Below are 15,714 nucleotides of genomic sequence, written 5' to 3' on the forward strand. Positions count from 1 at the left end.
ACCTGAAAATATGTTGGTAAGTGTGGTGGCAAATGAAATGACGGGCATTATATTAAAGTTTTACTGTACATTTGTTTCGATTGATATTTGCTATCTTACAACATATATATCACCAATTGGCGAGCTATGCTGTTCTCTAACAGCTCTTGTTAACAGCAGAAATGCCAACAAAGTTGTCACCTCTACGTTGAGTCAGAGGTTGTGTGTTAACCCCTGGGCTTATTGTAGGATAAATACAGTAATACAATTATATGTGATTATTCTATATGTGTCTGATGATAACCTTCAGCTGTTATAGGATACAATTATACTTACTAAAGATAGTTCCTTCAGTTTATCAAAGGCTTTTTGTGCTGCATCCTGGAAATCTTCAATAGTGTTAATGATTGGTTGTATTACCACCAACAGCGAGTCTGCTAATGCCTTCACTTCTGAGAAGGACTGGTTGATCCTTTCTGCTATTTTAATTAGCGGTTCCACCAGTTGATGTTTGAGGGCTTTGGTCTGGTTGTATATTAGCTCTGATGTACATGCCATACTGTTTGAAACTTCTTCAGAATTGGCTGAAATATTTAGTACTGGTCCAGTCAAGAGAATGGCAAAAATGAGCGCTAGAATGAATGTACGTCCTCGTCCTGTCACCAGCGTGGGAACCATCAGGAGGACCAGACAGCGGAACGTTGCTGACAAAGCCAGGAAGAAGCTGAAGACCAATGTAACACCAAGAGTTATCCAGCCAGCTATATCATAGTCGTAACTGAAGCTGAATGTTAGAAGGATAAACACTATTCCTCCGGACAGAAGACCACCTAGTATACCAAGTAGAACTGTCTTCCAAGGGTTCTTGACCGCACAGTCGGCAATACAGCCGAAAAAGCGTCCCTTCAAGTCAAAAGGGGGTTTCTTTTCTTTCACTTTCTTTGGTTTCTTTTCTTTCACTTTCTTTTCTTTTACAGGTTTCACTTTTTTCTCCTTTGTTTTCTTCTGTTTTGTGTCAGTTTTAGCAGATTGATCGCTGACGAGAGCTTTGGTGTCTTTGTCAGTTTCCAGGGGTATATCTGGCACAGAGATGATGACTGAAGCAGTCTCTTCCACAGGTGCAGGGTAAGACAGACCAGCAGGGCCAGGAGACTGACGGCCGACAAGAGGAATAGGAATTGGTGTGCTTATTACCGGTTTACCAGAATCTTCTATAGGGATCGGTGCACTTATGAAAGGTCTGTCAGTATCCTCAATAGGGATCGGAGCACTTATGATAGGTCTGTTAGGATCCTGTATGGTTGTAATGTGTGTTTCTGGAACGGGCACAGGGATTATAGGAGTCCGCTCAGGGGTTTTAGGTTTGGAAGGAGGAGGCCTAACAAGAGGTTGACCTTTTACAATAGGTTGTAAGGGTACTGGATAGTTGACTCCAATTGGCTCCTGGAGAATGGGTGCACTTATTGTAGGATGGGAGGTTTGTTGGATAGGAGCAGGTGAAACATGAACAGGTGACGCTGGTATAGGTACACTTACAGGAGGGATAGAAGGTTCAGGAAAATGGTTGTCATGGTTACCAATCGGTTGTAAGGGTACTGGATAACTGTCTGTGATAGGCTCCTGAAGAAAGGGTGCACTTATTGTAGGATGGGAGGTTTGTTGGATAGGAGCGGGTGAAACATGAACAGGTGACGCTGGTATAGGTACACTTACAGGAGGGATAGAAGGTTCAGGAAAATGGTTGTTATGGCTACCAATAGGTTGTAGAGGCACAGGGTAGTTGTTATCTATAGGTTCCAACAGAACAGGATTGCCTATAACTAGTTTGTGGTGAGGAGGAGAAGGTTGTTTGGGAGAGGGAAGGTGTTTTGGCTGTTCCTCCATCTTAGATTTGGGTGGTAATGCTAATCCAGATGGTTTTTGATGTTTCAGTTTTGGAGAGGACACTATTGGTATAGGAGCCGAAATGATGGGTACTGTTTCTAGCGGTTTTGAAACAATTGGCTTTGGTGATGAAATGATCGGTTTGGGTGATGAGATTACAGGTTTTGGTTTTGTTATTTTAGGTTTTGGTGTCAAGATGAGTGGTTTTGATGATAAATCAACAGGCTTTGGGGAAGAGATAAAAGGTTCAGGAGTTGCTATGGCGGTGACCTCAGGCTCCGGGTTGATGACTGGCTCCTCCTCTGTCGTTCTTTTCATCATCAGCTGCCGATTTATTTCTGCTTTTAGAGCTGTCATGTCAATTTTTTCTATTGTACCCTCTTCAGATTCAGAAGCTGGACAGGATTCAATTTTAATAGTTGCCCTTGCATTTACATTGATCATTTGATCATTACTGACTGCTTCCTTCATCCTTCGAATTTCGTTTCGCACTTTTTCACTTGGAGGAGCGGTTGGGTTATCTGGAAGGAGAAGGAGACGTCCAGCTATGTCTGACCTAACGTACAACTTCTCAACCTTTTCCACATACGATGCTGGAAATATTCCAAAATCCCCAGTGTTAGAGTTGAATCCCATAAACCAGCCATTTCCTACGTCCTTGACCTTGTCTATCCAGTCATTCACGTGTAGAGCCATGTAACTGTATGCCTCATCATCGGGCAGGTAGTCATATAGGGCACGGTACTGGGCCATCGCTGTTGAACAGAAAAAGTAAACAACTGTTATTAAAACTTGCAAACCTTGTCATATATTTTACAATAGATATTTAAAGAAGAGCAATCAATGGTACAACAGGGATTTCCATATTGTTGCTTTTTTCTAGTATTTTTGTCGTAAAACATTGACATATGTTTTGTTTGTTACTAACATCATGAAGATATGACATTGAGGCAAGTGTTTAGGTGTCAGTCAATGATTTACACTGCAGTGTGTTTGTAACAGAACTTCTGATTTGCATGCTTCTATTTTATGGAAATCTTCAGAAAAAAAGTTTGACTAAAAAGCAATAAAGAACTTACATAACTTAGATGTTTATCGATATTGAACTCTGAATGTTAGTTGTAGTGACTTGGGTGGGATGAAATGTGTAACTGACTATTTCCCTAGCAGTTTTAACTAGTATGACTATTTCACTAGCTGTACATGTTTAACTAGTATGACTATTTTGCTAGCTGTTTTAACTATTTCACTAGCTGTTTTAACTAGTATGACTATCTCACTAGCTGTGAACTATTATGACTATTTCACTAGCTGTCAACTAGTATGACTATTCCACTAGCTGTACATGTTTAACTAGTATGACCATTTCACTAGCTGTTTTAACTATTTCACTATTTGTTTTAACTAGTATGACTATTTCACTATTTGTTTTAACTAGTATGACTATTTCACTAGCTGTGAACTAGTATGACTATTTCACTAGCTGTTTTAACTAGTATGACTATTTCACTAGCTGTGAACTAGTATGACTATTTCACTAGCTGTACATGTTTAACTAGTATGACCATTTCACTAGCTGTTTTAACTATTTCACTAGCTGTGAACTAGTATGACTATTTCCAAAGGTGGTTATAAATATCATGACTATTATATTTTAACCAGTATCAATGAGAATTTTGTATATTTTAACCAGTATCAATGAGAATTTTGTATATTTTAACCAGTATCAATGAGAATTTTGTAGATCTAAATTTAACAATGATGAAGTACTTCTTTTTAAGATAATTAAAAGATCTCTGAATAAATTACTATGTAAATATAACAACCTAAATTTCACCCTCTTAAAGAAAACTATTGAAAATACAACCCTTATATACTTCCCCCAATGCCCTGTGAAAGCTCCTATCTTATTGCAAACTTCATAGTATTTAATGGCAGACCACGATAATTAAACATACATATTGATGAATTGAATACATGACCGATTGGTTTTCAATGTCAATTTATAATAACATCTGTAAATTCACTGTAGGTAAAACATAGTTTTAAAATGAAATTTTAACATGGTTTTAAAAACAGTTTATATGATGGATAAGTACCTGATGGTTGCTCGCTTTTATGGCTGTTTTCTGTGTGTTCGTTGAAAGCGCTAATATTGCAGTAAATTTTTGAAGACTTTATAACTTCCTCAAGCGCATGCATACCAGCATATCACAAAAGTTTGTTTAAAATACAGCTTGTACTTATAAAACCACAAAGAGAATACTAATATAGAAACACTTCATGATATACTGACCTGAAATATTGGTGGCTGCACTCCTGACAGTGGTCAGTTAGAACTGGTCAAACTTCTGGTTTCATCAGTTTACAAGTCCCAACAACTCCAGTACTGGTGTTTTAATATCGGTTTATAGGATATACTTGTGTCTTTGCTGTATAGGGAAACCGTAGCTAAGGAAATGTACAGGATGCTATGATTAAGGTTTCCTTCTGTGATACATACCAAATATGTTTAACTCTAGCAGGACTTGGCACTAGCACAGAAAGGTATAGATATATATTGTGTATTATATTTGTTGGATTGTGTATAATATCTCTAGGGGAAGGAGTATGTTGAATGACTGTCCTCTATATTGTCACAGAAGATTGTTAGGTCCTTAAAAGTTAAGAGAAATTACGCGTATATGTATTATTGTCACAGAAGATTGTTAGGTCCTAAAAAGTTAAGAGAAATTACACATATATGTATTATTGTCACAGAAGATTGTTAGGTCCTAAAAAGTTAAGAGAAATTACACATATATGTATTATTGTCACAGAAGATTGTTAGGTCCTAAAAAGTTAAGAGAAATTACACATATATGTATTATTGTCACAGAAGATTGTTAGGTCCTAAAAAGTTAAGAGAAATTACACATATATGTATTATTGTCACAGAAGATTGTTAGGTCCTAAAAAGTTAAGAGAAATTACACATATATGTATTATTGTCACAGAAGATTGTTAGGTCCTAAAAAGTTAAGAGAAATTACACATATATGTATTATTGTCACAGAAGATTGTTAGGTCCTAAAAAGTTAAGAGAAATTACACATATATATATTCCAATCAAATTATGGGAGACATATAGTGTATTAGTACTGGTTGTTCTTGGTCTTCTTCAAATACTATCTTGTCTGTGTCATATAACTTTTAAACCATAAAAAATGTCTATATGAAATTTGAAGTACTTGTATACACAGGAGGTGTGCAGTGCACTGCATGTACTTAGGTCACTGTGACCTTTATGTCAAGGTCAAAAAGCAAACAAGTGCAACATTTCTGGTGAAATCTTGTCTGGACCGTAACTTTTAAACAATAAATTTCTAAATGATGCATGACGTGGAGCCTACTAAAGATGCAATGCATTGTAATGAGGTCACTGTGACCTTCACCTCAAGATGAATGGTCAAATAAATGCAATATTTCAAGTGAAGTTTTGTCTAGACCATAACTTTTAAACCATGGAAGATTTCTTGATGAAACTTGAAGTTAACCTGGATCACCCATTAAAGATGTGCAGTGCAGTGTAATTAGGTTACAGCAGCCTTGACCTGAAGGTCAGATATCATAGGTTTGCAGTGTTAAAGATACTGTAACAAGCATGGCTTAAATTTTAATATGAACAATCAAGCTTCAAATACAAATATGTTCACAGTTCTGATTGATGGAAATCATTTGTAAAAAAACAACACAAAACAAACAAAAAGAAAAATGTTTAAGGTCACTAGTGTCCAATGTTTCAAACAATTTCAAACAATGTCTAATCTCAATAACTAAAAGGCTAAGTGTGATGATATTTTGCCAGTAGCATGCTGTGATGAAGGGCTATCAAGTTTATTGAAAAGAATGACCTTGACCCCCTTTCAAGATAGCAGAGTGCAAATATGTAAAATGTTAAAATAACTTCTCAATTCCCAAAAGACCCAGGATGATGATATATGCTAAGCAGAATACTGGGAGGAAGGGCTACCAAATTTGTTCAAATGAATGACTTTCAAAGTCACAGGGGTCAAATGTGTTAATATCTTCACAATGTCTCCACAATAACCAAAAGGCCCCGGATGGTGACATTTTAACTGCTGCTTAATTTAACCCATGTTAATATGGTTACCTTTGGCCAACTTTGAAGGTTACCAGGTGAGCAATTCAGACCTGTTGGGCCTCTCATGTTTAAAAAACAGCTCATTTCAGTCTATAAAACATACATCTAACATTGTCTTGTCTATCTTTACAGGAAGAGTTTGTTCCCCAGTCTGGACGACGAGTTCTATGGTACAGCTGTGGCCCCACTGTGTACGATGCCTCACATATGGGCCATGCAAGGTTTGTAATTTTAACAGAACTAAGATGACTTGAAAGATTCAAAGACAGCAAATATCATGACATTCTTGTATGAAATACCACGTTAAATAAGACATAATCCCACCCAAAGAATTGGTGATAGATCAGTCATAATCCCACCCAAATAATTGGTGATAGATCAGTCATAATCCCACCCAAATAATTGCTGATAGATCAGACATAATCCCACCCAAATAATTGGTGATAGGTCAGTCATAATCCCACCCAAATAATTGGTGATAGATCAGACATAATCCCACCCAAATAATTGCTGATAGATCAGACATAATCCCACCCAAATAATTGGTGATAGATCAGACACAATTTGTTTTATTTTAATTTCAAAAGCACATGTGATTAAATAACTCTAATGAAATCTTAGGAAACTGAAATTAGATTCTCAATATTAAGGAATTTTAAATATAGATTTTTGATTTGTTTTATTGACTCTATATAGGTCGTACATGTCCTTTGATATCCTGCGTCGAGTCATGCAAGACTACTTCAACTATGATGTGTTTTACTGTATGAACATCACCGATGTTGATGACAAGGTAAGCCAGTCCTTCCTTCTAATCCCACCGCCCCCACCCCCAACCCCATACTTTATAGTGTTATAGCCTCATACTTATATTACTGATAAGTCAGGTCCCACTTAAGTGTCTCATTATGCTCTCACTAATTTTCAATATGATGCAATATTTCAGTACATTCTGTAGGAATCTGAATCTATGAGCAACAAATAACAATACCTTGTGGCCAAAGTTAACATACATTATAATGAATACGCCATCCTTTAAATGTATTTTCCCATCTTCTATTGTTGTCCACCATCAGTCTGTGGTAAAGACACTTCCAAACATTCTAAACTTAGCTTTCACAGATGAAATTTACCAAACAGAAAATGCATTTGTCCAATTACGATTAATAATAATACTATTATAATTTGAGGTTCTTATATACCGCTTTATCACAACCTAGTTCGTAGGTCGTCTCAAAGCGGTTCACAAATTATTATCCGTGGCTATATATAGGGCCTTTGCAACCAGCCAATATCTTTCTCAGCTCCCTTAAGGGAGCATACAGCCGATGCTGCTATTTTTGCACTCACAGCTAGCATTCTACAATTCTAGCACTGCCCAACCACATACTCATTTACAGCAGAGTAGACTGGAACATGCAGAGTAAAGTATCTTGCTCAAAGATACAACACAGTGCCGTGCCGTGACTAGAACCCGCAACCCTTCGGTCACGAGCTCGGCGTCCTACCACTAGAGTACTGTGTCTCCTGATTGGCTAGTGTAATTTGTAGTTTGGTTGTTTGATGAATAAATAGGATAGATAATATAAGAAATAATATATTTTGTTTTTCTTGCAGATTATCAGACGAGCCAGACAGAATCATCTATGGCAGAATTATATTGGTGAAAAGCATGCATGGAAGAAGGTCATGGATGATACGTTGCAGGCCATGAAGGTGAAGGTCAAAGGAGTAGTCATACAATGTTATCATTCATGTGTGAGAAATAAAACATGAATCTAACTTTATTGAGGAAATAAGGAACATGAATTAATACTTATTGAAAGAGTTTCTTTTTGCGTATTGAATTCAAAAGAAAAAAACTCATACTTATTTTTCTAACATGAAGAAAGTAGAAGGGTAACCATTGAAATTAAGATCTACTTTTTCTGAATATAATGATAAACTTACCTAAATAGCTAGGGGTGGTCGGGTGGTGCAGTGGATAGCGCACTCGCCTTTCACAGAGACAGCAGGGGTTTGGTACCCCAATCGAAGGTGTAAAGGTATGGGGTCACCTGCCCTTACCCTGTGGGTTTTCTCTGAGTACTCTAGTTTCTTCCAACATTGAGACCATCCAGGCCAGTGAGAATGGTTATTATACGTTGCGTTTTGTTTAGAAGATACAATTTCTACTTTTACTTTTATTTTTTCGGCTGCAGCCATTCTCTGTCAAAATGACCACAGAAACGGACTTAGACAAGAAAGCTATGTATGAGCGGCAAAAAGTGAAGGTTGACCTGGCTGTTAACAACTTAGAGTCTGTGATGAATAACCAATCAAAAGACGAGGCAGCCGTTCAAGCAGCAAAAGAGGTGAGCTTGCTATTTAACCTACATCAAGATATTGGCACTACTTAGGATGTCTGACAATATTCCACATTGGATTAAGGATAGCAGCAAAACTGATGATCATACAATCTTCAAAAGTTATACATGAGGATAATAGAAAACCACTACCAACCAAATATAGGAGTTATCTCCCTTTTGTCTGGTGTGTTATGCGTTGATAGACATTGCAGGAATTTTTATATAGAAAAAACAAATTCCAAAGATTTTTCCTCTCCTGAGACGTTCATGATTTTACTGACAGTCAGAGGTTACATGTGAACTTAACAGTGTGATCTCCCTGATAGATTCTGTAGCTAGCCAAAAACTACGATATCAACAACTTATCGAATTAATACAGAATGTAGGAAACAATCCCCATCTCCTAAAGGACTCTTATTTACAAAGTCTTACTCCTGTGATACACCTACCCTCCATTGATATCCTGTGATACACCTACCCTCCATTGATATCCTGTGATACACCTACCCTCCATTGATATCCTGTGACATACCTACTCTCCATTGATATCCTGTGACACCTACATGTACCCTTCATTGATATCCTGTGATACACCTACCCTCCATTGATATCCTGTGATATACCACCCTCTATTGATATCCTGTGACACACCTACATGTACCCTCCATTGATATCCTGTATGTGACACACATACCCTCCATTGATATGGACACACCTACATGTACCCTCCATTGATATCCTGTATGTGACACACCTACCCTCCATAGATATCCTGTGACACACCTACCCTCTATTGATATCCTGTGACACACCCACCCTCCATTGATATCCTGTGATATACCACCCTCTATTGATATCCTGTGACACACCCACCCTCCATTGATATCCTGTATGTGACACACCTACCCTCAATTGATATCCTGTGACACACCTACATGTACCCTCCATTGATATCCTGTGACACACCTACCCTCTATTGATTTCCTGTGACACACCTACCCTCTATTGATATCCTGTGACACACCTACTCCCCATAGATATCCTGTGACACACCTTCCCTCTATTGATATCCTGTGACCCACCTACATGTACCCTCCATTGATATCCTGTGCCTTACCTACCCTCCATTGATATCCTGTGATACACAACCCTCGTTAGATATCCTGTGACACACCTACCCTCTATTGATATCCTGTGATATACCACCCTCTATTGATATCCTGTGACACACCTACCCTCCATTGATATTCTGTGATACACCTACCCTCTATTGATATCCTGTGACACACCTACTCACCATAGATATCCTGTGACACACCTACCCTTCATAGATATCCTGTGATACACTTACCCTCTATTGATATCCTGTGACACACCTACTCTCCATAGATATCCTGTGATACACCTTCCCTCCATAGATATCCTGTGATACACCTACCATCCATAGATATCCTGTGATACACCTACCCTCCATTGATATCCTGTGATACACAACCCTCGTTAGATATCCTGTGACACACCTACCCTCTATTGATATCCTGTGATATACCACCCTCTATTGATATCCTGTGACACACCTACTCTCCATAGATATCCTGTGATACGCCTACCCTCCATAGATATCCTGTGATACACCTACCCTCCATTGATATCCTGTGACACACCTACATGTACCCTCCATTGATATCCTGTGATACACCTACCCTCCATTGATATCCTGTGATACACAACCCTCGTTAGATATCCTGTGACACACCTACCCTCTATTGATATCCTGTGACACACCTACATGTACCCTCCATTGATATCCTGTATGTGACACACCTACACTCAATTGATATCCTGTGACACACCTACATGTACCCTCCATTGATATCCTGTATGTGACACACCTACACTCAATTGATATCCTGTGACACACCTACATGTACCCTCCATTGATATCCTGTATGTGACACACCTACACTCAATTGATATCCTGTGACACACCTACATGTACCCTCCATTGATATCCTGTGACACACCTACCCTCTATTGATTTCCTGTGACACACCTACCCTCTATTGATATCCTGTGACACACCTACATGTACCCTCCATTGATATCCTGTATGTGACACACCTACCCTCTATTGATATCCTGTGACACACCTACTCACCATAGATATCCTGTGATACGCCTACCCTCCATAGATATCCTGTGATACACCTACCCTCCATAGATAACCTGTGATACACCTACCCTCCATAGATATCCTGCTGATTGAGACACCTTAGTACCTACCTGCTGAGTTAGACTTGATTTATTTATCTCTCCCATTTAAATGAATGTAAGTCAGGTTCTTCTAGTTCTTATGATTATTCTGTTCACATCTTATCTGGGCAGGAAAACTGTTTAAGATATCTCATGTAATCTGAAATGTATTATTCTCAGAATGTGTTCCGTTCACTCTAAATAGATCACTGTGAACTTTTAGCTCAAGTGCAAATTATCTTGGAAAAGTTAACTGGACCGGAAATAATAAACCTTACAGGATATTTCAATGAAATCTGAAATGCATCACCAACAGAAGGTGTGTAGTGTACATTAAGTAAGTCATGTTCAAAGTTTAAATGGGTACATATTTTCTGGGAAATCTTGAATGCACTGTAAATTATAAACCATTGAAGATATCTTATGGAATCTGATGTATATCAGAACAAGTCACAGGAGGTGTGTAGTGATCTATAGTTACGTCACTGTGTGGTTTACCTTTAGGCCAAAGGTCAAACAAGTACAGTAAAACCTTGTTATACCGCCAGCTTCTGTCCTCTGTGATTTTGGCAGTAAAACGAGTTTGGCGGTATAACGAGTTTGGCGGTATATCGGGTTTACCGTTTTGAACCCAAGTGTCCACACATACATATTCCTGTACTAGACTCAAATTGGCGGCATTTAACGAGGTCAAAATAGTGTGATTTTAACCATTTGTTTTGGGAATATGATGGCGGATGGCGGTATACGGGTTTGGCCTTACAACGGATGCATTATCATTAGGGAAATCCGTTCTGAGTAAACTAATGGCAGTATGCAGGTATGGCAGTTTAACGGGTGCCATTACAACAGGGTTTTACTGTACAAAGAAAATATGCATATTGGCTAACAAGCACTGACATATCTTATTGTATACAAAAGCAACAATCTAGTTCTTCATTGAGGAACTGCAAATTATTTTTTTATAAAATAACACAAACCTAAAAGTTATTATGCCATAATGTTACATGAACCATAAAGCAAAAAAAGGAAGTTGTGGCTTATTTACCTCAATTTAGGATATGTTAGCCATAGGAAATACGGAAATCACTGGGGTGGGAAAATGTTCAACATGTTCAACACCTCAATACCTTCTGGATTTGTATGTGAACAGGTTGGTTGGTTGACGGGTTTATCACCTACATGACTCCACCCATGCGGGTTTCGTATCACTATGTGAACAGATTTTTCATTTCTATATGTACAGAATCTCTTGGAGTCTTCAAAGGACATCATCAGTGATTGGCTAGACAAAGCCCATGGGTCAGAGGTCACTGACAACTCTATCTTCTCCAGTCTGCCAAGGTTCTGGGAGGAGGACTACCACAAGGACATGGAGTCCCTCAACGTAAGTAGCACTGTACTGAGTATACTAGGGTGGGATTACACATATCAGACATGTATGTGTGATGTTAGGCCTTGTAATACTATATAAACCTGGTGTGTTTAGGTACAGTCCGCTGACGTCCTGACCAGGGTCACTGAATACATCCCAGAGATCATTGAATATGTCCAGAAGATCATTGACAATAAGTTCGCGTAAGTTTTATATAGTTTTTGATTTTGTCTATTATGTTTATGTATGCATGTTTTACTATAACTACTTTTAAGAAATAAAACATGTCTGATTAAATTATGAATGAGTTTAAATTTTATTTGTATTATGTCTTGTATATCTTGCTTAAAGTCAGTATAAACACCTCTACAAAGCAACTGGTGGAAATATCTCTGTTGTGTTTGGTAGAAATATTTCTACTGTGATTGGTGAAAATATCTCTACTGTGATTGGTGGAAATATCTCTACTGTGATTCATGGAAACATTTCTACTGTGATTGGTGGAAATATCTCTACTGTATTTAGTGGAAATATCTTTACTGTGATTTGTGGAAATATCTCTACTGTGATTTGTGGAAACATCTCTACTGTGATTGGTGGAAATATCTCTACTGCATTTAGTGGAAATATCTCTACTGTGATTGGTGGAAATATCTTTACTGTGATTCGTGGAAATATCTCTACTGTGATTCATGGAAACATCTCTACTGTGATTGGTGGAAATATCTCTACTGCATTTAGTGGAAATATCTCCACTGCAATTGGCTTAAATGTATCTACTACAATTGGTGGACATTTCTCTACAACAATTTGTGGAAATGTTTCTACTTAGATTTGCTATAGAGCATCCATATTTAGTGGGATTTGGTGATGAATTATTGTGTAAAGGAAGAGTATACAATGTAGCTGCTCTGTGGACTGTATCCAAAAAGGGCTGATTTGGGCCTTTACTTTTATAAAAAAAAAAAAAAAAGTGAGCAGTGTTTAGCTTGACAATGTGGTTGCTGTTACTAGTTTATTAACATTTTTTTTTTATTCATTTTCATTTTTTTTTTATTCTTTTTCATTTTTTTTGGTATGACTATGGTATACATGATTGTTGTTAAAGCTCTTGACAAAACTTACTCCAACTGCGAATTTTGTATCATTTCAGCTATGAATCAAATGGCTCTGTCTACTTCAAGACAACTGACTTTGCTGACACAGACGGCCATTTCTATGCTAAGTTGGTGCCTGAGGCTATTGGTGATGCCGATGCACTTAAAGAAGGGGAAGGTAACTCTTGCTTATAAACAATGTATGGGAGAGTGTGTATATAGTTGTATATAGTTGTATAGTTGTATAGTTGTATGGGTACAATGGATCTGATTAACTCATTCACCCCTGAAGACACATTAGAACTCTTCCAATTCAAAGGTTGGAATAGTTCATTATGAAATTTCAGGAGTGAATGAGTTAAGTCCGTAGGAAGCAGCTGGTATTTTACTAGGGTGACATTCAGCTTTTAGATGAAAGGAACTTCTTAATAAATAAATGTTTTCATAATTATACCTACACCTGTCATTTCTGTGTTAAATTACATGACATCATAAGAGAAATAATGAGTATTTGTTAGCAACATGTCAAGATCTTTTTATCAAATTCAATTTACTTGATAGCATTGTCCATAATTCAAATATGTACCATTTACATGTTGAAGTTGAAGGTATATAGCTCTCATTTATGATAATTGAATATCTACATGTGTGATATTGTAAAATACCTGTGATTTAAGGTGAACTTAGTGTATCTGAATCTCAGCTAGAAGAAAAGAAAAGCCAGAATGACTTTGCTCTTTGGAAAGCTTCCAAACCAGGTGAACCATCTTGGGAGTCTCCATGGGGTAAGGTAAGTGGTCTGTTATTTAGGGGGCAATTCTTAATGTGAGAAAGCCTCATAACATGTTGATTCTAAAAAAAAAGTTGCTATTTTCTGATTGTTGCAGAGATGACTCTTTGAGCTCTTATTCCGTCTTTGCGTATTGCAGAGTTATCTTCTCTTGTGAGCAGGTATTGATTGTTCCGTCATTGGTTTGTGTGAGAAAATTACGTCGTTTTCTCAAAAATTGATGACGTTACTCTCACAAACAAGTGACGTAACAATCAATACCTACTCCCAAGAGAAGATAACTCTGCAATACGCAAAGATGGAATTGGTTAAGACAATTTTGATTTATCAATAGAACCTGCAGGCTTTGACCAATCATAATGCAAATTTCAATGGTCCTTAACAGATTTGAATACTGTTATTATACATGTAAAGAGAAAATATTGGGATGCAGTAAAGACCTATTGGGGTTCTTATTTTTAGAATGGTTAGGGAATGCTTAACCAGTGTATGAATGATGGACATGAAAGCCCAGGTGGTGATTAGTCAGGTTCAGTCAACTTATCAGATAGAAACCATTTAACTAGAACCTTATAATTATATTAAAATGAAAGTTTAAAAAACATTTTTTTTAATGTTTTTCATTTTTGGGAAGAATTTCTTTTACAATACAGGGACGTCCTGGCTGGCACATTGAATGTTCCGTGATGGCAAGTTGTATTCTGGGAGAATCTTTGGATATCCACACTGGAGGAGTCGATCTCAAATTTCCTCACCATGACAACGAGTTGGCTCAGGCTGAGGTTTGTATGTAATGTGAAACCTTGTTAGCTAAATGATAAGGTTTTTATGTTACTAGACATTTAATGCAAAAAGCTTATGTTTGAATTGTTTTAACAGTAAATATTTAAATTTGTATATTTTACAGTCTCCTACCAATTTATCTCTTCATCCACAATTGTTTAACAAATTTACCAGTAAAATATCCACGGAGATTATAGCCGAAGACTTGTGTGCCACCACTTTTGACAAGTATTTAGCACAATTTTCACTTTCCTTTCCACAGGCGTACTACAAAAACGACCACTGGGTTCGGTACTTTCTCCACTCCGGTCATCTGACCATTGACAACTGCAAAATGTCCAAGTCACTTAAGAACTTCATTTCCATCAAGGATGCTCTTAAGAAACACACATCTCGACAGCTGCGCCTGCTTTTCCTCCTTCATGCCTGGAAGGACACACTAGACTATGGTGAAAACAGCATGGAGGTTGCTCTCAAGTATGAAAAGAGCTTCAATGTAAGTACCAAAATATAACTCGGAAAGGGAAATACAATGGAGGTACCAAAACATACCACAGGGAGGGAAATACAATGTAGGTACCCAATACATAACACATGGAGGGAAATACAATGTTGGTACCAAAACATACCTCAGGGAGGGAAATACAATGTAGGTATCAAAACATACATCAGGGAGGGAAATACAATGTAGGTACCAAAACATACCTCAAGCAGGGAAATACAATGTTGCTACCAAAACATACCTCAAGCAGGGAAATACAATGTATGTACCAAAACATACCACAGGTAGGGAAATACAATGTATGTACCCAAAACATACGACAGGGAGGGAAATACAAGGTAGGTTCCAAAACATACCTCAAGGAGGAAAATACAATGGATGTACCAAAACATACCTCAGGGAGGGAAATACAATGTAGGTACCAAAATAAACATCAGGGAGGGAAATACAATGTAGGTTCCAAAACATACCACAGGGAGGGAAATACAATGTCCGTACCAAAACATACCACAGGGAGGGAAATACAATGGAGGCTCCAAAACATACCACAGGGAGGGAA

At 37.6% G+C, this 15,714-nt stretch overlaps 1 protein-coding gene across 12 annotated transcripts in view; it reads left to right on the top strand.

Moving 5' to 3' along the window:
• LOC110462079 (cysteine--tRNA ligase, cytoplasmic-like) overlaps positions 1-15,714 on the top strand; it is a 231,496-nt gene that overhangs the window by 205,014 nt on the left and 10,768 nt on the right. For all 12 annotated transcript variants that reach the window (XM_021515898.1, XM_021515892.1, XM_021515893.1 and 9 more), the window contains exons 4-13: positions 6,140-6,228; positions 6,704-6,800; positions 7,625-7,723; positions 8,209-8,361; positions 11,855-11,995; positions 12,098-12,186; positions 13,137-13,258; positions 13,758-13,870; positions 14,524-14,652; positions 14,916-15,149. In XM_021515898.1, coding sequence (XP_021371573.1) covers positions 6,140-6,228; positions 6,704-6,800; positions 7,625-7,723; positions 8,209-8,361; positions 11,855-11,995; positions 12,098-12,186; positions 13,137-13,258; positions 13,758-13,870; positions 14,524-14,652; positions 14,916-15,149 — 1,266 coding nt within the window. The remainder of the gene's footprint in view (positions 1-6,139; positions 6,229-6,703; positions 6,801-7,624; positions 7,724-8,208; positions 8,362-11,854; positions 11,996-12,097; positions 12,187-13,136; positions 13,259-13,757; positions 13,871-14,523; positions 14,653-14,915; positions 15,150-15,714) is intronic.

The sequence above is a fragment of the Mizuhopecten yessoensis genome, unplaced genomic scaffold, assembly GCF_002113885.1.
Source record: "Mizuhopecten yessoensis strain PY_sf001 unplaced genomic scaffold, ASM211388v2 scaffold10745, whole genome shotgun sequence".
In the NCBI taxonomy this organism is placed as follows: domain Eukaryota; kingdom Metazoa; phylum Mollusca; class Bivalvia; order Pectinida; family Pectinidae; genus Mizuhopecten; species Mizuhopecten yessoensis.